Source organism: Megascapheus bottae, chromosome 26, assembly GCF_031878675.1.
Source record: "Megascapheus bottae isolate mThoBot1 chromosome 26, mThoBot2.hap1, whole genome shotgun sequence".
NCBI classification, from domain to species: domain Eukaryota; kingdom Metazoa; phylum Chordata; class Mammalia; order Rodentia; family Geomyidae; genus Megascapheus; species Megascapheus bottae.
Genome location: NC_143534.1, coordinates 14,127,829 through 14,154,312, shown reverse-complemented (window position 1 = coordinate 14,154,312; position 26,484 = coordinate 14,127,829). Strand labels below are relative to the sequence as shown.

The 26,484-nt window shown below is 36.3% G+C and overlaps 1 protein-coding gene across 1 annotated transcript in view; it reads right to left on the bottom strand.

Moving 5' to 3' along the window:
- Plxdc2 (plexin domain containing 2) overlaps positions 1-26,484 on the bottom strand; it is a 302,801-nt gene that overhangs the window by 178,758 nt on the left and 97,559 nt on the right. Inside the window, exon 2 of the mRNA XM_090318997.1 lies at positions 1,319-1,530. Within this exon, the coding sequence (XP_090175123.1) occupies positions 1,319-1,530 (212 nt within the window). The remainder of the gene's footprint in view (positions 1-1,318; positions 1,531-26,484) is intronic.

Sequence of the window (26,484 nt, the reverse complement as noted above, 5' to 3'; positions counted from 1 at the left end):
CTCCTCCAACCCCTCCCCTTTGACACTGCTTCTAATCAGTCCACATCCACAATCTCCACATCACAGACCACTTGAGGTTTTCCACTTTTTTCCATGAAACATTCTTTTGGTTCAAAGAACACTGTTCTACTCGCTTATCTTTCTCCGTGTTTCTGGAAAAGGTGACCTCTATTTTGTGGCAGACTAAATACTGTCTGTGTATTCTCACTTGTGTAGTCTTTGCTATATCAATATGATTTAACTGAATTTCCAATATGAATAATGTCTATTTTACAGTGAAGGTCTCGATGTGGAATGCACGTGTGTGTGGTGTGTGTGTGTGTGTGTGTGTGTGTGTGTGTGTGTGTGTGTGTGTGTGTTTGCACTTGAACTTGGGGGTTGGGTGCCGTCCCTGAGCTTTTTTTGCTCAAAGCTGAAACTCTACCTCTTGAGCCACAGCAATACTTCTGGGTTTTAGCTGGTTAATTGTAGCTAAGAGTCTCATAGACTTTCTTGCCTGGTCTGTCTTCAAACCTCAACCCTAAGACTCAAACTCCTGACTAGCTAGGATTACAGCCACCAAAGCCTGGTTTCAGGCTCAATTAATTTTAAGAGACTAAACACTATCACTAAGACCTGGGTAACCCTAAAATCTACCTAAAACACACTCCAATAATGTAATCTCTTAGAAAGACTAAATCAAGTTCAACAAAATAAACCCCAGGTAACAGATACTTGAAAGGGATGGGTAGAGTCAAGGAGAGAGGGGTAGACAAGAGATGGAGGGAAGAAAGAACGTAGTTTAAAATGCAATGCAGGGACCGGGAGTTTGGCCTAGTGGTAGAGTGCTTGCCTAGTATGCACGAAGACCTGGGTTCGATTCCTCAGTACCACACACATAGAAAAAGCCAGGAGTGGTGTTGAGGCTCAAGTGGTAGAGCTCTAGCCTTGAGAAAATCCAAGGATAGTGCTTAGGCCCTGAGCTCAAGCCCAGGACTGGCAAAAAAATGCAATGCATATCCTATAAAATTAAGCCAAAGTGAGGGGAGGGATGGATTGGGAGGAATGAGTGAAAATGTTGAAAGAGATGACACTGTATTCATGAACTGCTTTGTTGAATGACAATTTCTCTGTACAACTATTTAACGAGAATGAAAATATCCAATAAACAATATCATTAACTATATATATATTTATATGTATATATATATATATATGCACACACAATTCTAGAAGGTTTAGATTGAGTTGCAGGGACAGCATGTATATAGTAGAGGCTGGCCGTGTAATAGGAAATGTATTCACGTATCCAGCTGAATTATTCAGAATCTCCCCTCACCTCAATCTGGGTGTTGTTGTCCTGTCCATCATCCAGAAGCAGGTCAGTGAAGCCTCGAGGCTCTGAAGAGTCTTGGCCTATGCTCGCTCGGTTGGTGTTTACCGTCTTCAGAGGATCCAAGTTCCTTTTCCAGCGGTGGCTATACACATGTGAGTCTACATCCACTTCCTCTTCTGTTCCAGGAAAGGCTGGGGCAACTTCATATGGCCAGCCTGGGAAAAGAAACAGAATGTGTCAACTCCAGGTGGAATTTACAAACAGCCCATTGGCAACCAAAGGAAAGGGGTAAGTGGACTTCTCATGAAAATGGAAAATTAACTTAGCACAGTAAAATCCGTGAACTTGCATCACTTTGAGTTATCAAAGCATCTTCGGTTGGCATGTGATTGCAACACACCACACACTGTACAGAAGATCCACAACTGGTTTCTCAGAAGCCCTCAAACAGGTGAGCATCCCTATAACAATGCCTTTTCCTTCTCTGTTCAGGCACAGGCTTTGTACACATGCTCTAGCTGTTCTGAGAAAGCAAGTAAGAAGACTCTAAGGGAATGAGACTGAACGATTTGCAGTTTATTTGAAAATAAAAATCTAACATTATGCCACTAAAAATGTAAAAAGTGGCATAGAATGCTAACTGTCCATTTAGCTTTTCTGTAGAGCATCTAAATGGCCAATCTGATTTTCATGTACTTTCTCAGGGACAGGAAACATGTTACACATTCCCCAAAGTAGTTCATTAAGAAATAGTCTGAGATTATGCATGTGTATGTTTGTATCTATTTCACATGAAACAGGCTGGCTTGGATACATCAGTGTCCTTGAATGGGTGCAGTCTTATGAGGAACTCTCTGGGTGTGAAGTGTGCAGCAGATCCTGCAGTTTACAAGGCAGACCTGGTTCGTTGCCTCATGTAACAATCAGCGCCCTAAGCTGGGATCACAGCTGCTCTCCTTCATCCATGCTCTCCTCACCTTGGGAACTTGTCAGGGTAGAAAAGGATGACAGCGACTGGCACTTATAGAAATGGATGGGACGGCAAGGAGATCAAATCACAGAGGCATTTTAAAGCCATCTGCAGAGACTGGCCCTGGTGACCCAGCCCTTCCTGCCACTAGAGGAGGGAAAATGAGATTTAATCATGACTCCCAGTCTTTCATTTCAGCAGGTCAGCAGGGGTAGATGTTCCACAAGGATTGGAAATTCCATTTCTGACCAAGAGCTACAACCTTCTACCCAGCCATTACTAAGAGATATGAATTGACAGACTTTATAGTTACTTGGATATGAGTTCAAAGAGGGCTCAAAGTACAGTCATGTCTCAGCCATTCCCCCTAATATAAGAATGCTCCAAGAAGCTTACAGTATTACTGAATCAGCTACTTAGTACTCCAGTAACTAGAGGTTACTACAGCTAATTACAACAGGGCCATCAAAAATATGTTCCTTTTAGGGGCAAGGAGTTTGGCCTAGTGGTAGAGTGCTTGCCTAGCATGCATGAAGACCCGGGTTCGATTCCTTGGTACTACGTACATAGAAAAAAGGCAGAAATGATGCTGAGGCTCAAGTGGTAGAGCCCTAGCCTTGAAAAAGTCCAAGAACAGTGCTCAGGCCCTAAGCTCAAGCCCAGGACTGGCAAAAAATATTCCTTTTAACTCATAAATGTGCTGAGAGTTCTTCTAGATGAGACAATTAATTGGGAAAAAACCTGTATAATTCAAGCCCTTAGTGGATACAAACCAAGAAGAAACCCTATCTCAACAGCTCCACCTATCCTTTAAAACCATCTTATGCTCAACTCACTGAGCCACATGGTGAAAGGAATTCAGTCTCCTCACCTAAGGTTTCCCATCCAATCAAGCATTACCATCATCACTCTAGAAATTCTAGATACATTTGTCAGGCATATAGGCCTATATGAAGAGATGAAGAGGGAATGAGGGAATGAAATCACCACTATCTCATTGGAGCCAGAACCATACACCAGGCAGAATTAAGTCATGGAAAAGATACTCTGCGAAGGTTCAATAGACTGGAGATAAAATTCTTTCCTTTTAGAGAATGCAGATTGTAAAATCTGGAATAATTTATACAAGGCTGTCCTTTAGATGCCCTGTATTTTCAATGGGACTGAGAATATCTTACTTGAAAAAGCAGACTGTTTTTGAGGAAAGTGTCAGGCCCAAAGACCTGTTATTCTAGGAAAAGCTGCATAAAGCATGCTTGTTTTTCTTTTTAACATGCCCTGCCTCATTATCAAATATATGTGAGGTAGTTTACAACAAAGGTAAGCAATAACATTTCATAAAAGTCACACAAACTTGCATCTGCATCAGAAAAGCACATTTGCCTTGTGTGTGTCGTGCTACCGCTCAGAAAGTGCTATTATTGGAGATTTAGGTATACACAAACAGCTGACCTGCCTAGACTAGACCTTTCTAGGAAATCATATTTAACAAAGAAATGGTAGCAAATGCAATGCAATAGGTAGACTACACCTCCCCAAAATGTTCAGTAGTATCCAAAATGGCATAGACTTATACATCTAAAAGGCTCAACTTCAACCTGAGGTATGGCATATCAATTGTCTGAAGAAGAAATTAAGTGGAATATCCTAAAACTTCCAAAGCATCATTAGAGAACTTTAAAGCAACTTTTGGATTTTGGATTTCCTTTCTTCTTCCCTCCATCCCTCTGTCCCTCCATCCCTCCCTCCTTCCCTCCCTCCCTTGGTTCCTTCCCACCCATCTACCCACCTTCCCGCCTGCCTGCTGCCTTTCTTAGCAATGAAAGTTCAATTTCTCAATCATCTCAAATCTTTCCATTTTTCTTCCTGACCTCTGACTTTATAGAAGCAATGCTAAGGAGCTTTAAAACATGAAATGATGGTCTTGATATTTTGTATTTAATTTGAAATCTAATGAATGTATCCAACTCTCAGTCCTGTACTATAAATATGAACATTTATTCTCTAGCTAGATATGGTGAGAGTGAATTTAGTAGACAGGTAGAACTTTTGTATGACACATGAATAGGTGGTCATTTTCTTCCTTATAAGCTTCAGTCTCCAGTGTATTGTGTTTCTTCCTTGTCCAATTTTTTTTTTGCATTTTGGCATTTAGATGATTCTATTATGTCATTTTTATTAACACATGGATTTGTACTCATGGCTGGAGTTCTGTGTGGTGTCTCCACACTGGCCTGCAGTGCTCGTTGACCAGAAGTTGCTCACACCACTGTCCACTATTGACCACTGGCTGCTACCGCAGAGCTTGGATGGCACCTCTCCACCCACAAACTTTCTCTTCCTGTCATCTGAATATCAGACTTTGAAAACCAATTATTTGTTTCCCCTCATTGGGCTTGCTAAGAGTAAACAGGCTCTCTGGGAGGATCTGACAGATTTTCTAATGAGAAAACTGGGAAGTTTGGCCCCCGTTTCTGTGAAAACGCATCAGATTGCCCTGTGAAACCTCATTGTTTTTCTCTGTCTAGGTTATAAACAAAGCTACCTGCTCATGTGCAGAGGTAGCATTGATACATACACTATTGCATGCATGCTCAGTAGGCCACAGCTCAAGACAGGAACATGAGGTTGCTTAGATGATACTGGTCACATTTCTGAATGATTTTTCAGGATATGTAAATCAATCAAAATGGATATTTTACCGAAATAAAAGACAAAACATAAAAAAGAAGCAGAAGGGCTATAGCTTGTTTATCTATATGGCAAATTACTCATCTTCATTTCATGTGCTTTCAAGTGCATGGAATTATTTTAAAATTATTTTTAAAGTCAGTCCTAAAATAGATTATTTAGAAGCCAGACAAAGAGAGCTGTGAGCTGTAACTTTTCCATTCCTAGATGTAGTAAAGACAATGTACCAAGAGAGATCTCCAGGAATATTCTGTGTGAACAGACTGCATTCTGTCTACTGTACATTAATTAAACCACCGATAGAACACCTCCACAGGCAATCTTCCCCAAAATCTTTGACTGGAGACATTAATCATATACCTTGTGGAAACAATGTGTAAACTCTAATGACTTCTCTTCAGATATAAGGATAAAAAAAACTATAAATGATGCATTTCTTTATATGCAGCCTATAACCTGATTCTTATACATTCTTAATTGCAACAGCTGTAACTCATTATTGAAGAGGGCACTGTTTTATGGACAGGGCATCCTTATGAAATTCTCATAAGGACCATTCATTTGAGAAGAGAACAGGAAATGTACACATATCCTTACATTATTCTGTATAATTCCTGACGTATTTCTTTTTTTGCCATCCTACACTAAAAGCAAAAGTAAAAAAAGGGGGTGCTGGTTTGAAATATTAATTTTAAGTCATGTCCTAGTGATTTCATTTATATTATATATCATTTATTTAACTTAATAGCTACATATTCAAAAATTTTAGCATCATTCCTTGAGCCCTTTACACAAGCCATATATTTGCCAACCTCCGGAAAGAATCTGCATGAATCCACAAGCAGCAGACGAAACTACACATGCTTTCTACCATTCTACTTGGCATGCCTTCTGTTCTGCATTTTCTAAGTGAATTCAACCACCACTGTGAATTCACTGCAGGAACCTTCAGACTCCTCACTGCATGCAAATTTACTGACAAGAGTCATCTGAGAATACATGGAAATATTTAGATAAGAAGGACTCTTCCTTGGGCCAGGAATTTGGCCTAGTGGTAGAGTGCTTGCCTAGCATGCACAAAGACCCAGATTTGATTCCTTGGTACCACATGCATAAAAAAAAGCTGGAAGTGGTGCTGAGGCTCAAGTGGTAGAGCTCTAGCCTTGAGAAAGTCCAAGGACAGTGCTCAGGCCCTAAGCTCAAAGTCAGGACTGGCAAAAAAAAAAAAAAAAGGACTCTTCCATATGGCTTTGCATCTCTATTTATTGCAGCAGGAAAAAGAAATTCTATAAAAAAATTAGTGATATCATTGGTTATGTCCAATAATGAACTGTCTATCCCACTGGGCTTGGAGGTATAGATTGATGGCATTAGAAAATAAGGTAGCTACAAAAGATAAATTATTTTGTCTAGCAATAAAACTAGAAGGAAACAAAATCTTATATTCCCACCATATGGAATTCTTCAATAATATCTTGATTCGCAATGAAAGTAGTATTTTCCCTCTTTTCACTTCCTAAACTGTAGGAAATCTTAAAATCTTTTTAATCATATAAAAACCTCAAGCCTAGTGCCTGGGCACTGTACTTGGGTTTTCTCAAGGCTAGCGCCCTACCACATGAAACACAGCACCACTTCTGCCTTTTTCTGTGTATGTACCAAAGAATGGAATCCAGGCCTTCATGCATGGTAGGCAAGCACTCTAGCACTAGGCAATATTCCCAACCTTATAATATATACTTCAAATAAGAAAAAACAATGGCCAATATCATGAGGAATGGTTGTCCTCACTGTACACTTGCAAGCTCTCATTTCAACTGTGTCAGAAGGAGAAAATAATGGGAACTATACCTGTAAAAGCCTCCGTCTTTCTGAGATAAGTTTCAGTCAAAAACTAGGTCACTGGCTAGTTGGGTGATGTCCAGTAACACTATGGCTGTACTTCATCTCTGTCTGGAAATCAATAAGAAATACAACACATCTCTGCCAAGTATGGACATGGTCCAGTGAGATTGAAAAGCTATAAGGGAGATGAGGATAGAGGAATTTTAAGTTAAAAGTGGAAAGTAGGTATTTACTCTAGAATTTGAGTTCAATCTCCGAGGAAGCAGAGAAGTTGAAACCTAAACTTCTAGCCATCAGGCAGAAAGGGCCCTGCACATTTTCCATTTGCTGCAACTTGCCCTTCTCTTACTTCAGGTCATTGTGGTATTTTTGGTCATGACAGGGTGCTTTTGTTTTTGTTTTTGTTGTTTGGCCAAGAACACTTGGCAGTGTAAGAAAACTATGAAGAAAGTAAGGGCAAAGGATATTAGCTCACACCTACAATCCCAGCTACGCAGGCAGGAGACAGAGATAATGAGCCACCCTGAAAAGATGAGATTTTAACTCAAAGCACAAACTAGGCATGGGAATGCACACCTGTCATCCAAGTTATGTCTGAGTCAGAGATGGGGGGAGCATTGTACAAGATGCTGGATCCAAAATATGCATCAAATCAAATTATTTTTAATCTAAACTCTAATAATTCTATTAGTGTATAGATAATGCAGCAGATGAATTCAAGAGCTAAAATGAGTTAATCCCGTAAAACTATCAAAGCAGGCTCAGCCTTATAAGCATATATTAATAAAAATGAAAGGCAACTTGGATATCTTACTATAGTTTACCAAAATATTAAAGATAAATAGAATTTTAGGGAGGAGAGTTGGGAGGTGTGGAAAAGTAGGAGAAAATGAAGGATGTGGTAATAATGTTTGACAAGAAATGTACTCATTATCTTACTTAGTTACGTGTAACCCTTTTGTGTACATCACCTTCACAATAAAATAAAATTAAATTAAAAGAAGATTTTTTAGTTGTGCTGTGGTTTTCTAGTAAAACTAATACTAATGATATTAGTAATAATTTCACCTCATATGGTATTATAGTAAATTTCAAATTTTATGCTATTGCACCTGTAAGAACAGATACATGAGGAGAGATAGGTGTTAAACTAAAAAAGGGACCAAAGTGAGGGCTACAAACACAGTACTAAAATGGAGGAACGTTCACAATAATATCGATTATCTAGTATACCATGAAAGGTTTGGAAAGTCATTGAAAATAATTATTGGTATGGGTGAGGGTTTTTTTTCTTAACAGTATGGTAGAAATTTTAAAACAAGAACTCAACAAATCTCAACACTGGTGTTAGTGTGTACCAAATAATTTTCCATCTTATAAAACAGTTGTTTAATAACTCAGGACAGTAGTTGATTTTTTTTCAGTCATGTTCCTTACACTTAGAGAATAAACTCACGTCCATATGAGACGAAAATTTTCAAATAAATTTTAAATAGGTAACAGAGTTCCTGGCATGATGAATCTAGAAATCACAAAAAAATTTAATGTAAGAAAGCCTCACCACTTATAGAATGAGCAGAGTTTAACTTTTAAATTTTTTTTAAAAATTTTACTGTAGGAGTGATACATACAGGGGATACAGTTACCTAAGGCAGCCAATGAGTACATTCCTTGTCAAACATTGTTCCCTCCTCCCTCATTTTCTCCCCCTTTTCCTCACCACCTTCCAGTTCCCCAGCCCTAAATTGTAAAGCTCATTTCCAACATAGTATCTCGTGAGGATCACTGTTGCATTGGTTCACCTTGTGTCCTTTGTTTTACCATTTTGTTATTACTCTTGCCTTCCCAAATCAGAGAAACATATATGCAAGATACAGTATGCCAAAATAAAAACAGTGACAATAGGGGATAAAACAAAGGAGGGGGGGAAACAAAAGAAGAAATGAATAACTTGTCACTACACTAAAAACAGCAAAAAAAAGTCTTGTTTCATATCATGGAGTTAATTTCAATTAGCATCATTTTATATGGTCACATACATAGCTATTGAACTATTGTGACGCTCTGCTAGGACTATCCTAAACTATACAGATTATTACAAATGAGGGAGACCATGGATCCTGTGTTTCTTTGGATATGGTTTACTTCACTTAATATGATTGTTTAAAAGTCTTTCCATTTTCTTAGGAATGGGAGGGTGTCATTCTTTCTGAAGCTATATAACAGACAAGTGTTTCATATCAAAATTATACTTAGAGCTCCAAAAATTCAACCTCCCAATAACAAATCCTCAAAACAATCACCACATTAATAAATGTCTTATAGAAAAGAATAGAGTTGCCAGTAGACATATGAAGAAATGTTCAACATCTCTGGCTATAAAGGAAATGTAAATCAAGGGGCTGGGAGTGTGGCCTAGTGGTAGAATGCATGAAGCCCTAGGTTTGATTTCTTGATACACAGAAAATACTGGGAGTATGACAAATAAGGGAAACCATGGAGCCTAAGTTCCTTTGAGTCTGACTTACTTCACTTAATAGGGTTGGGGGGAGGGAAATGGAGACCAAGACATGTGAAAGGGTATCAATGTATGTGAATTAATGCACCTTCTATCTGGCAAATATCATGTAACCCTTCTATTAATTACAATAAAATATGTGAATAAAAAAGAAAAGACTGGGAGTGGTGCTGTGGCTCAAACAGTAGAGTGCTAGCCTTGAGAATGCTCAAGGACAGCGCCTAGCCCTAAGTTCAAGCCCTAGGATTTGTGAGGAAGAAAGAGAAGGAGGAGGAGGAGGGGGAGGAAAAGGAGGAGAAAGAGGAGGAGGAGGAGAAGGAGGAAGAGGAGGAGGAAGCAGAAGAAGAAGTGCAAATCAAAACTACATGGAGATTCTACCTCACCCCAGTTAGAATGGTCATTATCAAGAAAACAAATAATAGTAGATACAAGCAGGAATATAGCCAGAAGAAAACACTACTACACTGCTAGTGGGAGTGTAAACTCATTCAACCACTCTGGAAAGCAGTATGGAGGTTCCTCAAAAGACTAATCATAGAGCTCCCCTATGACCCAGCAATCCCACTCCTGGGCATTTACCTAACTGAACACAAACAAGGTCACACTAACGCTCCCAGCACAGTTATGTGCACTGCAGCATTATTTACCATAGCTAAGTTACGGAACCAGCCAAGATGTCCCTCAGTAGATGAGTGGATCAAGATAATGTGGTATATAAACCCAACAAAATACTAGTTTTAATTTTTCAAAGTTATTTCCCCAAATTAATTGTTCATTTTAATTCAAGGTTATGTGGATATCATTATAAGTTGTAATTTTATAATCTATATGGTCTCAGCAAAAAGTCTATTCTTCCACCTTTATAAACTTACTTAGCTAAATGTCTCGTTTTGTCCCTCAAGGTCGTATGTCAGATATTCCATATTCATTCATTTTATTTTTGAAAAATTATGTGTCATGGTTGTTTAGAAATGAATAATAAAAACTAGTTGGTAAAATACCTTTACATTTATATTCATCATTAGCCAACCTAAACTTCTTCTGTTTCCTGTCTTGGGAATGGCTGATACTTGAAAAATGAGAGTTCTGCATTAAAGCTAATTCCCAATGCAAGGAAACTTTGACTCTGTCAACTAGGGAGACAGCAAGATAGAAAAATTCTGTAAACAAGGACCAGTCATGGCCAATAGACTCTCTTGGGAAAATGTGAAAACGGGAGCCAGAAAAGACCAGATGGAATCAATTGTTATCATGCTGTCCTGCGTCGTAATGAAGTCCAAGCGCCTAGAGCCCCAATTACCGAGGGCCTTCTAGTAAATGAAGGCTGCCAGATGTCTGATGGACTCAATCACATTCCATATTGTCATCACATCCTATTTAGCTTGTGGAATCAGAATTCAGAAGGGCTCAATGTTGAGCCCAAACTGACTCAGCTATTGACTACAAATGACAGCCAGCACGTGGAATCCTATCAGATTGTGATTTGCAAACTGATTTAAATCAGTTGGATTACATCATTATCAAAATAGTCTCCAAATATCTATAGTTTGAATGACCTCTAGAAATGTGTGTGAAGTTGGACTTGTTACAATAAATAACACTTGCTATTTCTTCATCACTAAAGTATCATTTCACTGGTTGTTTTATCACAAAATTAAAATATTTTTTTGAAAAACAAACCTTCTTCCTTCAACTGTAAGGTGTTAGCTATAACTTCTGGTGAGTGACTCAACTATTCTAGGCCATTAAAAGATAATGCAAGGAAATGGAAGGTATTTTATGTATGGACTTGAACTCAAGGCCTAGGCCCTATCACTTGGCTTTTTTCATTGGAGGTTAGTGTTTTCCCACATGAGTCACAGTTCAACTTTGGGCTTTTGGGTGGTTAGCTGGGGATGAGAATCTCCATTTTCTTATGGAGGAACCAGTATTATTTTTCTGAAATAGGAATACAGCATTCTGAAGTTCAATGTAAACAAATTTACCCATTTCCCCAAAACATAAGCAACATTTTCCATATAATCAACGGGAAAATATAGTAAACAGAAGTCCATAATTGCTCCTTTATCAGCAGAGGACACATTTCTAGAAACAAACTAGCTGCCTAAAAGCTCGGCAAGTACTAAATTCAGTGACACAATGACATTCCTTCCCTAAGCATTTGTCAAGCACTAGGGCCCACAGCTGCTAAGTTTGAGTTGTGATGGCAGGATATCTGTTCCCTCCTTCACAATTCCACAGACGCATTCATAATGTCCATCTTAGCAGTCTCAAATATAGTTTTGCTTCTTTCCTTATTAAGTCAAGCATTTTCACATATTCAAGCAAAGGAAGCACTTTATAGCTCTTAGAGATGTCAAAATCACCAGCATCCCTATTCTTGTGCTAAGGAGCCATTATTATATAAAATAATGGCTATCTGTATTGACCCAATAGCCAAGATGTAATAATAGACAGTGTATACACTGGACAGGTTGTGGATAGCAGGTGGATACAATGAACAAAGAGATGGGTTACATTCCAATCAGGATGAAGGGAATGATGTGAGCATTCACTGTGCTAAGTAGAACAGTAGTTGATTTTAAACGGATGAGCTGTTTGTATTGGGAATTTTTCAGCTAATATTTTCAGAATATAGAGTTGATCGTGGCCAAAAGAAAACAAAGTAAGAGAAACTGCAGGTACAGGACAGTTGGCATGTTTGGTTTGACCAGGTTTCTGGATTCCTCCTGAGTCCTATTGTCTGGCAGGTGGTTATGAAAACTGAATGGATGTTAGTCACTGATTACTGAATATCATCCTGGATTAATGTTGGAAAATATAAGCAGAAAATCTGCTTTATGATAATCTTGCTATATTTAGGATTGCATATATATATATATATATCCTTAAAAAGTTAACAGTATTGCTAAGGCCTCACACATTACAAGATGTAGAACAAGCACAATTAAAAGCCACAACAATCTTAAATAAATGAATATAATGTTCTATTATAATTTACTATATATTTACAAGTTCAAGAGGAAAAATCTCAATGTAAACATTAGGAATATTTGCAAAAAATGACAATCACAAATACTTTATCTTAGTGAATACAAATGTATTCTACTAATAGATAAATATTAGTCCTCGGGCTTGTTTAAATGGGTAAGCACCATAAATAGAAAACTCACAGAAAACTAAATACAAGTAAATATATTAAAATTTTCAGCATTCTAAGAAGTCCTCACTGCATTTGTTTAGAGGTAATATAAAATTGTTCCGGTCAGTTTTAACAGGATATTTTTAAAGTATTTTACTCTAGTGTAATAGAAAATATTATACCCATTATTTTTCACCAAACTTACATCTGGGCCATATATTTGTTTTCAATCTCTAGCATAAAGCCCCTTAGTGTTTCATAAAGCCCCTTAGTGTTTCATATTGTGGACATATGAAAAGTTAATGAATATGTAAAGAAAGTTATCTAGTGTTTGAATTGGGAGAAAACTTTTTATTAAGGTGTAAACACATACAGAAGAAAAGAACGGATCTACACTGCGGTTCCATCTGTCCTTTCGCCAGAGGAATTCAAGATGGCTGCTAACTTTTTAGTATGGTTTTCTGCCATATCCATATTTTAAGCTTCTCAAACAACATGCTAGTTGTATGGGGAAAGCATTAAAATAAATTCTACGTTTTGTGGATATTTTTATTATCTTTAGTCACACAATGAAATTGCCCATCATCAAAGTAATTTATGAATACATTGCATTTTGATCAATGTCACTCCTTTCCACATTCTCATCCATCCTTCCCAGCCCACCTGCTCCCGCAGTTTTCTTAATTTTTAGAGTTCTGCCTTGAACTTTTTGCCATGTAACAAAGCAGTTTATGTATACAATGCATCTTTACCTGTGTGTGATCGCTTCAACATCTTCACTCCCTTATTCTTGCTTTCATTCTCCTTCCTTCCCCCTTTAATTAATCTACCCATCCTTCTTGCCTCCTACCTTGAATGTATTCTGGTACTGATTTTGTTGAGCTTTGACTTAATATTTTTAAAGGACAACACTACTTGAGCTTTCCATAGAGTCTATTATACTTCCTTAATTCATTTGTATCCTCTTGCTTACCATCCAGTTTTTACTTATAGATTGTTTAGGCATATACAAACTGCCGCAAATGAAGGAAACCTTGAAACCTGTGTTTCTTTGGGTCTGGTTTACTTCATTTAATACAAAGTTTTTCCAAGTCTTCCCATGTCCTTTTGAATGGTACAGTATTATTCATTCTGATGGATGAGTAGAATTCCTTTTTGTATATATAAAACACAGTTTCTTGATCCATTCATTCACTAAAGGCCATCCTGGCTGATTCTATATTTTGGCTATGATCAATAATGCTTCAACGAACGTGGTTGTACTAATAAATTTAGTGTGGCCTTGTTTGTGTTAAAAAGGTCACAGAGGTTCAACTACTACCACCATTTCATTTTCCTACAAAGAGTTACTTTAATGAGATCTCAGTACTGGAATCAAACCTATGGCTACGTCCTCATTATGTTTTAATTATCAATTAAATGGCATTCTTCTATACAGGACCATGAACTAATCCAGGGGAAGAGAGATATCATGTCTTTGTCTTTGTGCTCTATTTTGTTATTATAAATAACATCCCTAAAATTGCCTAGGTTTCTGTCTGTTTCTCTAATCCATATTTTCATATAGGGTAGAAAATGGTGCTTGCTTTTAAGGCAGTTTTTATTTCATAGCTTAAGCTTTTTAGCTTTGATTATATATACATATTGAATCATTTTTTTCTAGGGAAAAATAAAACGAGCCTTGAAAATTTCTCTGCAATTTTCTGTACTTTTCTCACCTTTTTTTCTCTATATAAATTCTATTGAATAAAGATCAGAATTACAGCATGATGACGTTCAAGTACTTTAGAAAGTTTAGCAAGATTAATATAGCAAAAAAATGTAATTTCCTCAAAGTTAACTCTGCCTCTACGTTGGATTCATAGATTTAATGAAATAAATCACACTTTACAATCCATAAAGCAATGGGAAACAGTCTTCGCTTTGATTGCTCCAAATTGCTTTACCAAAACTTAAAAAAAAAATGTTCCAAGGAAAAACAGTAATCACAGAAAAGGTTTATGCTGCTGACTATCAAAGACAATTATGAACCAAGAGCCGTAAATTATTTGATTGTTAGATTAGTTTAGATATAAATCTTTAATCTAAATATATTGTTCTTTATAATTAAATTAGAAATACTTTATGTATAATAACCTATTTACCTAATTTTTTGTAATGTTGCCTATTAGATAGCATGTAACAAGTTACTCAATTTACCCAGAATCTTTATTAATGATATAAGCTAAACATTTGATATGAGTTTTTTTAACAGGAAAAAGAAATGTTTCTGTAACCTGAAGATGTCACACTGTAACATGTAGCATCTTCCAATTAATCTCTTTCTTAAAACTGGGAAACCCTCACACTAACCACGAGGAAAATAATGAGAAATTTAAAAAAATCAAACATCAGTATATATTTACCTAGGAATTTTTGGTATTCTTAATTATAATCATAGTTTGAATGTTCCATTTTAATCAGTGAATTTATCACAATTTTCCCACTGTTTTTGAAACAGAGACATTTAAATTGTAATACCAACTAACGTTTATCCAAATAGCACTTTTTTTTTTTTGCCAGTCCTGGGCTTGAGCTGAGGGCCTGAGCACTGTCCTTGGACTTTCTCAAGGCTAGAGCTCTACCACTTGAGCCTCAGCACCACTTCCGGCTTTTTTGTATGTATGTGGTACCAAGGAATCGAACCCAGGTCTTTGTGCATGCTAGGCAAGCAGTTTAACCACTAGGCCAAACTCCCAGCCCCCCAAATAGCACTTTTAAAATAAAGTTTCCAAGAATCTCGAAGATGCTGTGAATGTCTGAATTCAGTCATCACTTTCCTCAGAACATTTCCTAATTAAATTGCATGATTGCCTGTATTTATGCTGATTGCACAATTTAACTAACATCGTAAATAAACCACAATCAACAAAATTACATTTGGAATAAAAAAAAGAAATCAAGACAGTAAAACATAGGCTAAAATTAGATTTGAATTTTTGTGAATTATTCGTAACATATACAAACAACCAGTTAAGAATTAAACCACTAAAGTAGGATACAACCCCTATTTCAGCAGAAAGCCTTCAGCCACTGAGAGATTCGAATACTGACAGTTTAAGAATCCAACTGCCTCATCATCCTTTCCTTTCCAAATTACTTTTTGTGAAGACTTTGTTTTTTAATTACAAAAGTAAACTGCAGATATACTGGGAAAATCTCTGCTTTAAGTACTTATTAAATTACTTACTTTGGAAAATTTCCTGCTATTGTTGTGACCTACTTTAGTCTATGTACATGGAAAATATCTGAATTTTATTACCCAAACAATCCTTAGCAGGAAAAAACAGTGTTGGAGGAATATCAACACCAAACTTTGGTACTGGCACTTGAGCAGTCCTGAGGACCAATGGAATAGAAATGAAGATTTTATATATATATATATATATATATATATGTATATATATATATGTATATATATGAACCTGCCCACAGACCTATGGCCACCTAATCCTTGATACGAGAGCCAAAATCATCAGATGGAGGAAAGACGGCCTCTTTCAAACAAACAGTGCTGACAGAACTAGCTATACAGGCATAGAAAACTGAAGTTAGGTCGTTATCTATCACCCTGAACCAGAATCAATTCAAAATAGGTCAAAGACTTTCAGATAATAGCAAATACCTGAGAACATGACAGGAAGGGATATGGGATATATTAAGGCTCCTTGACACAGGTTGAAACTTCCTAAATAAAGATCCAGAGACATAACTAATCAAAGAAAGGCTGGATAAATGGGATTGCATTAAACTGGAGAGCCTCTGCATGGCAAAGGACATAGCTAGCAAGATAAATAGAAGGCCCACAGAGTGGGAGAAGATCTTCACTAGCCATAAAACAGACAAGGACCTCATATCAAAAATATACTTAGAGCTTAATAACAAATCCTCAAAGAAACACCAACCACCTCATTAATATGTAGGCTGAAGAATTAAAGTTCTCTGGAGAAGAAATAAGAATAGTCAATAGACAAATGAAGAAATGTTCAACATCCCTGGCCATAAAAGAAATAAAAATCAAAACAGCATTGAAATTCCACCTCACCCCAGTTACAATGGCCATTACCAAGAAAACTAATAACAGATGCTGGTGAGGATGTGGCCAAAGGGAGCACTACCCCACTGTTGGTAGGAGTGTAAACTCATTCAACCACTCTGGAATGCAGTATGGAGGTGCCTCTAAAGACTGAACATAGAGCTCTCCTATGATCCAGCAATCCCACTCCAGGGGCATTTACTCAAATATATCACAAACAAGGCCACACTAAAGCTACCAGCACAGCTATATTCACTGCAGCATTATTTACCACAGCTAAGATATGGATCCAACTCAGATGCCCCTCAGTAGATGAATGGATCAAGAAAAATGTGGTTTATAAATACACAATGGAATCATAAAATAATTTAAAATGCAATAAGTTCCATTATTAGGCAAACACTGTCAGGCTGTTATATTTCTATGCATGTATTAATGATCAATACAATACAAAAACAATTCTTTCTTTGGTTTTATACAAGAGAGGGGCATTATACAACACTGAGAAGCATGGGTTTCTAAAATTACATCTCAGTTCAACAACTCTGTAAGTGAGGGGCTTTTAAAAATTCTTTATAGTAAATATCACCCCACTTTATACTAAAATGATACAAAGCATATTTCGTATAAAAGAGCAAAATAAGTCAGGTGTCACTGATTCACACCAGTATTCCTAGCTACTCAGACAGTTGAGATCTAGAGGATTATAATTTGAACCTGGCCTGGCACAAAAATCTTATAATTTCTATTTTAAATTTAAGCAACATAAGTCAGGCTCAAGACAATGTTCAACTGGTAGAGTACTCAGTCTACCAAGCAAGATAACAGAGCATTAGACCCTGGGCACCAGAAAATAATAAAGAAAATAGCTTAGAGGGATTTTTTAATATAAATATATATTGCAATTTGAAATCATTTCATTGTAAGAACATGAGTTAGTCAGGTACATGAGCAATAAAGTACAACATAATAAAGACCATATCTAACAAGCCAACAGCAATCAATAGACTGAATGGGTAAAAATGAAAAGTTTTTTTCTCTAAGATCTAAGACAAAAAAAAGATGCCAAATCTTATCACTTTTATTCAGTAGGGTGATGGAATTCTTAGCCACAGAAATCAGTCAAGATAACAAATAAAGGACTGAAAAAGTAGAATACAGATTGTCATTGTTTTCTTATGACATTTTATATTATTTTTAAAAGGATTCCATCAATGAACTACTCAGACAATAAAAAATTTTAGCAAAAGTGGGAAAAACAATATCAACATATAAACATCCAGAATAATTTCAAAAGACTTTATTGACATGGATTGTTTATATCATATTTCAAGTCAAGTTTCACAAATCAGTATTCAAGAATGGGAATATTACTACAAAATAGGAAATGATCTGAAGCAGAAATACCCTCAGTTCACAAGTACACAAAGATAGCCCATGTTTATGATCAGAAACATCAATGCTGCTAAAATGTCCATAATAGATAAGATGTCTAAAAATAGATTAAAAATCAATTCAATAATAAATAAACAAAAGGCAATATGGAGGTTCATCAGAAAATAAAATTTTCAGAAAATCTAGCAATCCCTTTTAGCTTTATCCAAGTAAAATGAAATCCTTTCATGAAAAACCCATTCAAATCACTATTTACAACAGCACTAGTTACAACAGTCAAGAAATGAGAAAAACTTTAACTACCCATCAAATGATGAGCAGATGAAGACATTTTGGAAAATACACATGAGGAAATACTATTTAGCCGTGAAAAATAAAATTAGTCCTATCATTTGCAATAACTTGGATTGAATTTAGTGAAATCAGAAACTGCAGTTCTCTCTCTCTCTTTCTCTCTCTCTCTCTCTCTCTCTCTCTCTCTCTCTCTCTCTCTCTCACACACACACACACACACACACACACACACACACACACACACATACACACACACACACACACACACACACACACACACACACACACACACACGTGTCCTTGATTCTTTTGTCAGGCAAACTCCCAAGATAGAAGCTGTAGGCTGTTGCACTCATATTGGCATAGGGATATGTCCATAGGTACAACAAATTTTCATTAACAACTAAATGAAGGTTTACTTATTTGATAGAAAAAAACCTCACTATTTTTTCTTTTAATGTAGTACTTGGGAGATGACCCAGGGTATTGAACATTTCATATTATGCAAGTGCTCTACCACTGAGCTATCTGATGACTTCTGCTTGCTAATTCTGTCAGAAACATCTTGGAAAGTATGCTGTGAAATAATGTGAAGACTGGATCAACCCCTCCACAGACCCACCAAATCCATTTTACCACTTCTCTCTCCTGCCAATGTCTCGTCCTAGCCCAAGGGATTTCCTGGAAAAATAACTGAATACATAGAAAAAAATCTTAGTTTCCCATTCAAGGCTTTTAGTTTAACGGGTAAGTTTTAATTATGAATTGACATATGTAAAATATTTCCCATGACTCATATTTTCTTGGCTTAAGGTATTAGGCAAAGGAGGCAGTTTCATCATGACATTTACAAACTTGTCTTAATGTGATTTGATTTCTCTTATCTCTTTCTGTCTTTGCATCCATCTCTCTGTCTTTGTCTTGGTCTCTGTCTCTCTGTGTCTGTCCATCTGTCTATCTTTCTCTCTCTCTACTTCCCTCCTTCCAGTTCTGGGCATTGAATCCAGTGTCTCTTGCATCCTAGACAAATGATGTACACTTCAACTATATCTTAGCCCTCTTTATTGTTTTCTGTCCCTGTCTCCAATTGTTTTCCTCTCTCCAATTTACCTCCTATATTAGCCTATGAAGTAATAACATACCATTTTAACATAGTCAGTTTTAAAACATGCGTGAACATTCTATGTTCAGTTAATCATCTTGCAGATAGATTTTTGTTGTTGCTATAGTCATTCTTTCCCAGAATAAGCCAGACTAGCATAGTTGTAGGTTCACACGTATCTAAATATGGCACTAATAATGCAATCTTCTTTTGAAAATTTGTTAATATGAATATTAAGACCTTATCAAACAGGCTAAAAATACCGGCCAGAAAATTACAATGCCAAAAAAAGCATAACATTTGACTTTATCAGAGAATAATGTGAGCGACATATTTTATCTTTGCCAGTATATGCAGTCTAAAGAATCACATAATAAATGAAACCTGTCCTTTTTACTAGTTCTATGGTATAGCATGGGCTATATTAATTAGTTATGAGGCAAATATTTCCTTTTTGATACTTCAGATAAAATCGTACATAATACCTTGAGTCATTTCTCAGAAATGGTAGATAATTTTATTTCACAGAAAAGTTTAGCTATGACTTTGATGACATACAAATTATACAGGGGAAGTATTAATGACAGGGCAAAAAGTAGTAAAGTGTTGTTAGCCTTGAAGGATCCATCTTACAAATTATTGAAATATCTCTCTCTTTCATAGAAGACATGCAGAGCAGAGTTTCCAGTTGTATTTTCTCAGTTATCAAGTAAGAATTTCCAAAGCAAAGGTCTCAAGCTAGCAAGCAGACAATAGACTTTAATATAGCTTTACCCTAAATGGCAGTTATATAAATGAGAAATAACCTGGGGCCAATTGAGGACAATGGCACTAAATTTATTCATCAGAGGGGAGAAAAAAAGTGAAAATATGTGATATAGGAGTCTAAGTTTTTTAACCAGAATCAAAGTAAAATACTGTGATTCTGAATTTTTCCTTTACTTTCTGTCAGCAATTGAGCAATCAATTAATTAGTTAATTTTTTAACAACAACTATAACAGAAATAGAAAACTGGGAATCGAAAGGGGCATCAACATTTAAATCTCATCTATGTAAAAGCCCGTATGTATGGATGGACGGCACTTCATGTTATTTGAGGATACTAAGTTTCTATGAACATAGGCTAAGTGTCCTGGGGAACCAGTGGCTCATTTCTATAATCCCAGTGACTAAGAAATACTGAGATATGAAGATCCAGGTTCCCAACCTGCCCTGTGAGGAAAGTCCTTGAGACTCTTCTCTCCAATTAACCACCGTAGAGCTGGAAGAAGACCTGTGGGTCAAGTGGTAGAGCTCTAACCTTGAGGAAAGTCCAAGGACAGTGCTCAGGCACTGAGTTCAAGCCCCAGGACTGGCTAAAAAAAAAGAAAGAATAGTAGTAGTACTTGAAAATAGAAAGTTGAGGAATTATTAAATACATGTGCTCTGTATATCTCCCATCATTTCCTCTTCAACAATCAGTGATGGACAGTCCCAAGCACCTGAAATCTTTCCATAATCATGTCCCCATTTGCCTGGAACTCCAGTTCCACTCCAGACTTACACTCCTACATTCCTAGATGTAGGATAGAATAAATTAACACATATTAGCATGTTTTTATTCCACATTTCCTCAGAGGGTAAGCAATATGCTTTAAGGCAAACTTTCAAGAGTAGTACTTATAGAAGCTGGCATGGAAATGAAGAGAAAACACACTACAATGTGTTCATGCTAACTTTACATAAGTTTCACATCTCATAAGTACACTGCACTGGTGAAGTTCTTTCACCTGCTTTGTGTTATGAATTATTTGGCTTGGTAACAGACAGGGAGACAGAAATCATTCTTTTTTAAGGCATCAACATCTTTCAGTGCTATTTGGAATGCTGAGAGAATGCTTTGTTCTTTTCTCCCTTATCAATCAAATATTTCACAAAGTTTAATTAAAATTAAGTCAAAAATATTCTATTTATATAAACCTCAAATTTGTTAACCTCTTATAGGGTTTAAAAAATACCTGTTTCGAAAACTGACTTAATTTTCTATTTATATGTAAATTTCAGTTGCTAAGCTTAGATTTAGATCTGCTCTGAGAATGCTAATCCTTAATTCTACCATATTTAAAGTCACTGGGAATGGAAGAGCAAGACCTCTTTCTAGTACATAGTATACCTTCCAATATAGCAAGCATCTCAAAGTAACCTGAAAAAAAATGTCGAAATTTCTACTTAAAAAAAAAATCACAGCTTTCACCTGGACTCATTGTAAAATTATCCACTCAGACATTTATTTGTTCATGAATCACATCATTTTATTTTATATGCTCCCAAAACATTGCAGTGTGATGAAGACACAGCCACCAGGTCATGGCGCAGAACATAATAGTTCTTCCACACTAATGAGGATAGAGTGATGGGAGGCAAATGGGGGAAATATTTAGGAACCAGGCTCCCCAAGAGCCTTCTCTAACTCCAAGAAACTAGGAGTTACAAAACCAACCAAACAAACAAAAAAAATCAAAGCAAACCAACTAGGCGCTAAGAAGATCATATTTAAATTTTAATAAATTATATTTTTTCAGTATGATGTTTAAACTGTTAAAATTTTTTTAAAAAGAGAGATAAAGAAAGGAAAGACAACATGCGTTCTCTGTTCTGAAGATATTCACAGCTCATACTGAAATACTACTATATTCATTTGAAAAGGGATTGATCAATTTCAGTGGATTATTGATTAACATGAATGTCAGACTTTGCTTTAAAAACAATGGCAATAATCGTGATCATAATCATAAAAGTGTAGAGTTGTACTGTGATAGCTGTCATTTTCAGTGCCCCCTAGAAGCTGAAGCACAACTGGGAGGCAGTGGAATGTTTGGGAGGCAGGGAGGGCCCAATAGGAGAAAGATCACTGGGGGTGCGGGGAGGGGGCGGTGTCCTTGAAAAGGAAGCTAAATAACATGAGAGAGAAAGAAAGTCCTATAAATAGTCTAATCTCTCCGAGGTACTACTTTCCCCAAAATTAATTATTTTATGTGTAGATATTTCTTTATCTTTTTTTCTTCTTCGTTTTTTTCTTTTTTCTTCCCTTATGATTTATCCTCTGTTGTTGCTGTATCCCACTTCGGTACCTGGTGTATTATATATACATTCATTCATTCATTTATTTAAATCAGGGAAGGGAAGAGACAAAACAAGATGATGAGTCAAAGGATGAAAGAGTGTAACAGTGACATTCACCAAACAGTATGTTGGAAATGAACTCTGCAATTTGGAAGGGAGAGCAAGTGGGAGAAAAACATGGGAAGGGGAAACAATGCTCAAAAAGTAATGTACTCACTACCTTACAAATGTAACTGAAACCCTGCTTTACATCACTCTGACAATAAAATGTTTTAAAAGTTTATATAAATTTACAGAATTAGGAAAGCCAGTATAATGGAAGGTTTCATGTTGTTGCCCTCTTAAAGGTACATTGTTCTAGACTACAGGCCACTTCCTCCACCTAAGTTTGACCTTCAAAAAAGTCAAGTATTGCAGGGCATGAGTGGTTTATGCCTGTAATCCTAGCTACTCACAAGGCTGAAATTTGAGGATTGAGGTTCAAATCCAGCTGGACAGGAGATTTTTATCTCTGATCAGCCAACTACCATAATCCCAGAAGCAGAGCTGTGGCTCAAATGGTAGCATACCCACCTTGAGCAAACAAAGCTCAGGGATAGCACCCAGGCCTTGAGTTAAAGTCCTAGGACAGGTAAGAAAATAAAAACAAAAAACAAAGGAATAAAGAAAAAAAACCTCAACAAGGATACCATATGTGGCTATTAGACCCAAACAGTACAAGAGCGAGGATTCAATATTTGCGTACCCAAGGCTATGGACATGGTACTGGAAATATAAGCACAACTACATAGACATAAAAATCTATGACTCTATCGACATAACATTGTATTATATAGATTAATATGTATATATGAAATACAAACCCTCAGCCTAATTTTAATTATATTCTAAAATCTAAGTGCCAGTGATTGTATATAGATTCCCTTCTTGAATACTTGTTTGTTAAATGTCATTTGAAATAGTATGTAAAAATCAATGTTAATAAATTCTTTAAAAAAAATAAAAATAAAATAAATTGAAAAAAAACTCAACAAAAGTCAAACAAAAAGCAAATATTAGAAAGCCACATGGCCAAGCAAGGCCCATTAAGAGAGCTAAAGAACATGGCCTCCTTCCCTTTTGTTTTCACAAGATTAAACAGTTCTCAGCTCAGCTGGATAAACTCAAGCAAACTGATGTAAAATGTAAAAAATAGAATTGAGCACTGTTCCCATTCAAACATATGAGCTCTCCTACCATAACTTCTTTAGTATAAGAAATTCATTTGGTGGAGAGTAAAGACTTGTTTTCTCATTTTGATTAAATGGGGATTACCTGAGGACATGTGCTACTTAACAAGGGAATTATAGCAATACATGTGATATAAATTATGATTGGTTTAAAAACAAAGTTGAAGAACACATAAATGGCATAAAATGTGCTAATATTGAATAAATTGATAGTTCTTCAGAGACTACTTCAAGGCACTCGAATGAAGTTTCTATAATAATACATTTAAACACACATTCTATAATAATACATATAAACACACATTGGCTTTGCCAGATGAAGAGGTAACTACATAATGTTTAGGGTCTGCTCAGACATCAGCCAGTGTACAATGAAGGTTTACATAGATCATTTCCTTATAATTATTCTTCTGCATTTACCCAAACCAAGTTGGCTTTTACAACTGCTTTACTGGTGCTTGGACTCAAAACCTCACTTTCTCAGCTGTCTTTATCATGGTTGGCATTCTAACATTTGAGCATGCCTCCAGTCATGTATTTCTTGCTTTTATGCAAAAAGGTACCTGGCAGATGCTAAATATACCACTCAAAATATAAATAAGTGAGTAGACAAATAAAGCTGTTTTCCATCATTTTAGCTAGTAAATATAATTTCTATGTTCATTTTTTTTAATATTTGACACTCCTGGGATTTGATCTAAAGACTTTGTAATTGCTAGTCTACCATTGAGACATGCCTCTAATATGATTTTTATTTTTAAATTATATTTATTAACAATCCTGCATAATAAAGAAAGAATAATTTTAAGACCCTTCAATTTTATTATAGTTATGCTTTTCTATCATCATAGTACCCTAGAAATTCCCTTTTTCTGCTAGTTGTTTTTTTCATATATTTTATTGTAATTAATAGAAGGGTTACATGATATTTGCCAGATAGAAGGTGCATTAATTCACATACATTGATACCCTTTCTCATGTCTTGGTCCCCATTTCCCTCCCCCCACCCCCACCCCTCATCTTGTTTTTCCCCCTTCCCTATCCAATTTCAAATAACCAAATATAAATATATGCGATACATCAGGTAACAAAGTGAGATACTGTAACAATATGAGCTAACCAAGGGACAACAAAAGAGATGAGAGATAACATAGTACATTAAGGAAAACAATCATTCATTATATGGCTTAAGCACAATGCTCATTGCAGCACTATTTACCATAGCAAAGATATGGAACCATCCTAGATGTCCCTCAGTTGATGAGTGGATCAACAAGATGTGGTATTTGTTTTTTTTTAACTTTTTTATTGTAATTAACCCTTCTATTAATTACAATAAAAAAGTTAAAAAAAAAGATGTAGTATTTGTACACAGTGAAATTCTATGCTGCTGTCGGAAAGAATGACATCGCCCCATTTGTTAGGAAATGGAAAGACACAGAAAAAATCATAGGCTCAATGGTTTCCCTCATTTGTCATAATCAGTAGAAACCTTGGGCTCTCTTAGCAGAGATTTGCAATAGAGTGAAACCTACATATGTAAGGCCATATAGTATGACGCTAAATGAAAGGACCTCTAGGATATAGAAACAAAAGCCATATAATGAAAGACAGAATAATTTTAATACTCCTGAGTAAATATTCCATTCAGCAACAATAATACTGGCCTAAATTTTATTTCAAAAGAAAATTGAAATTATTATATTTTATTGATTACATAATTTCATTTCTGTATTTACATGAATAAATACAATTTAAGAGGTGACTATAACCTAAGAAAAATATGCATTCTGAATTAGCCACCACTGAGGAAAAAAAATGCTCACCCACCTATCTGGCTGATAGTCATTTTATGAAACATCACTTCAACCTATCTCTGAGCAAGCATCATAATAGAAGAGAGGTCATAAATCAGTGAGTCCTACAGCTCTCTTCCTATTAAAACTATCCACAATATGAGGTTTAGAGTGAACTCATTCGTAAAATCACATCTTACTGAACAAAGTTCAAGTCTCAGTTTCCATGTTAGACTACATAAACTGACATAACAAAGGACAACAACTATGGACCAAGTACCAATATTCTTGGTTTTCTTTTCTCTGGGTTTCTGTCTCTTCATCTGTTAAATCTTTAGCAACACTATTATCTTTAACATAGAATATGTGAGCTAGGAATTGGAAGGGGAAAACAAATTGCTCAAAGCACGTTCATGTCTCTAAGAAACATGGAGTTTTGAACTTTAAATAAAATACAGGGCCTGAAGTGTGGCCTAGGGATAGAGTACTTGCCTAGCATGCATGAGGCCCTGGGTTCAATTCCTTGGTACCAAACACACAGGCAAATATACTTCATAAGACTAGATTTTATGGACTGAGTGTTTTTGTGTTCCCAAAATTTATATGTTGTACTCAGCTCTCTCCCACACACCCAAGGTGACTCTATGTACCCATAGGCCTAGCAAGTCATTAATGTAAATGAGTGATGTCATCAGTGGGGATAAATCCAATAGGAATAACTTCCCAGATGAGAAAACACACCAGAGCTAGCTCTGCCTCCCTTCTCCCCTCCCCTCCCCCTCTTCCTCCTCCTCCTCCTCCTTTACTCCTCCTCCTCCTCCTCCATCCACATTGAAAGGCCAGGATAGAGGCTAGGGCTGTGAAAGAAGAAAGTCCTCCCAGGGACTGAAGATGTTGACAGCTTGATCATGGACCTCTAGGCTTCAGTAATGAGAAACAAAACATCTGCAGCCTAGACCGCCATGTCCCCAGGGGTCTTTACAGTAGCACAAGCAGACTCATACATTAG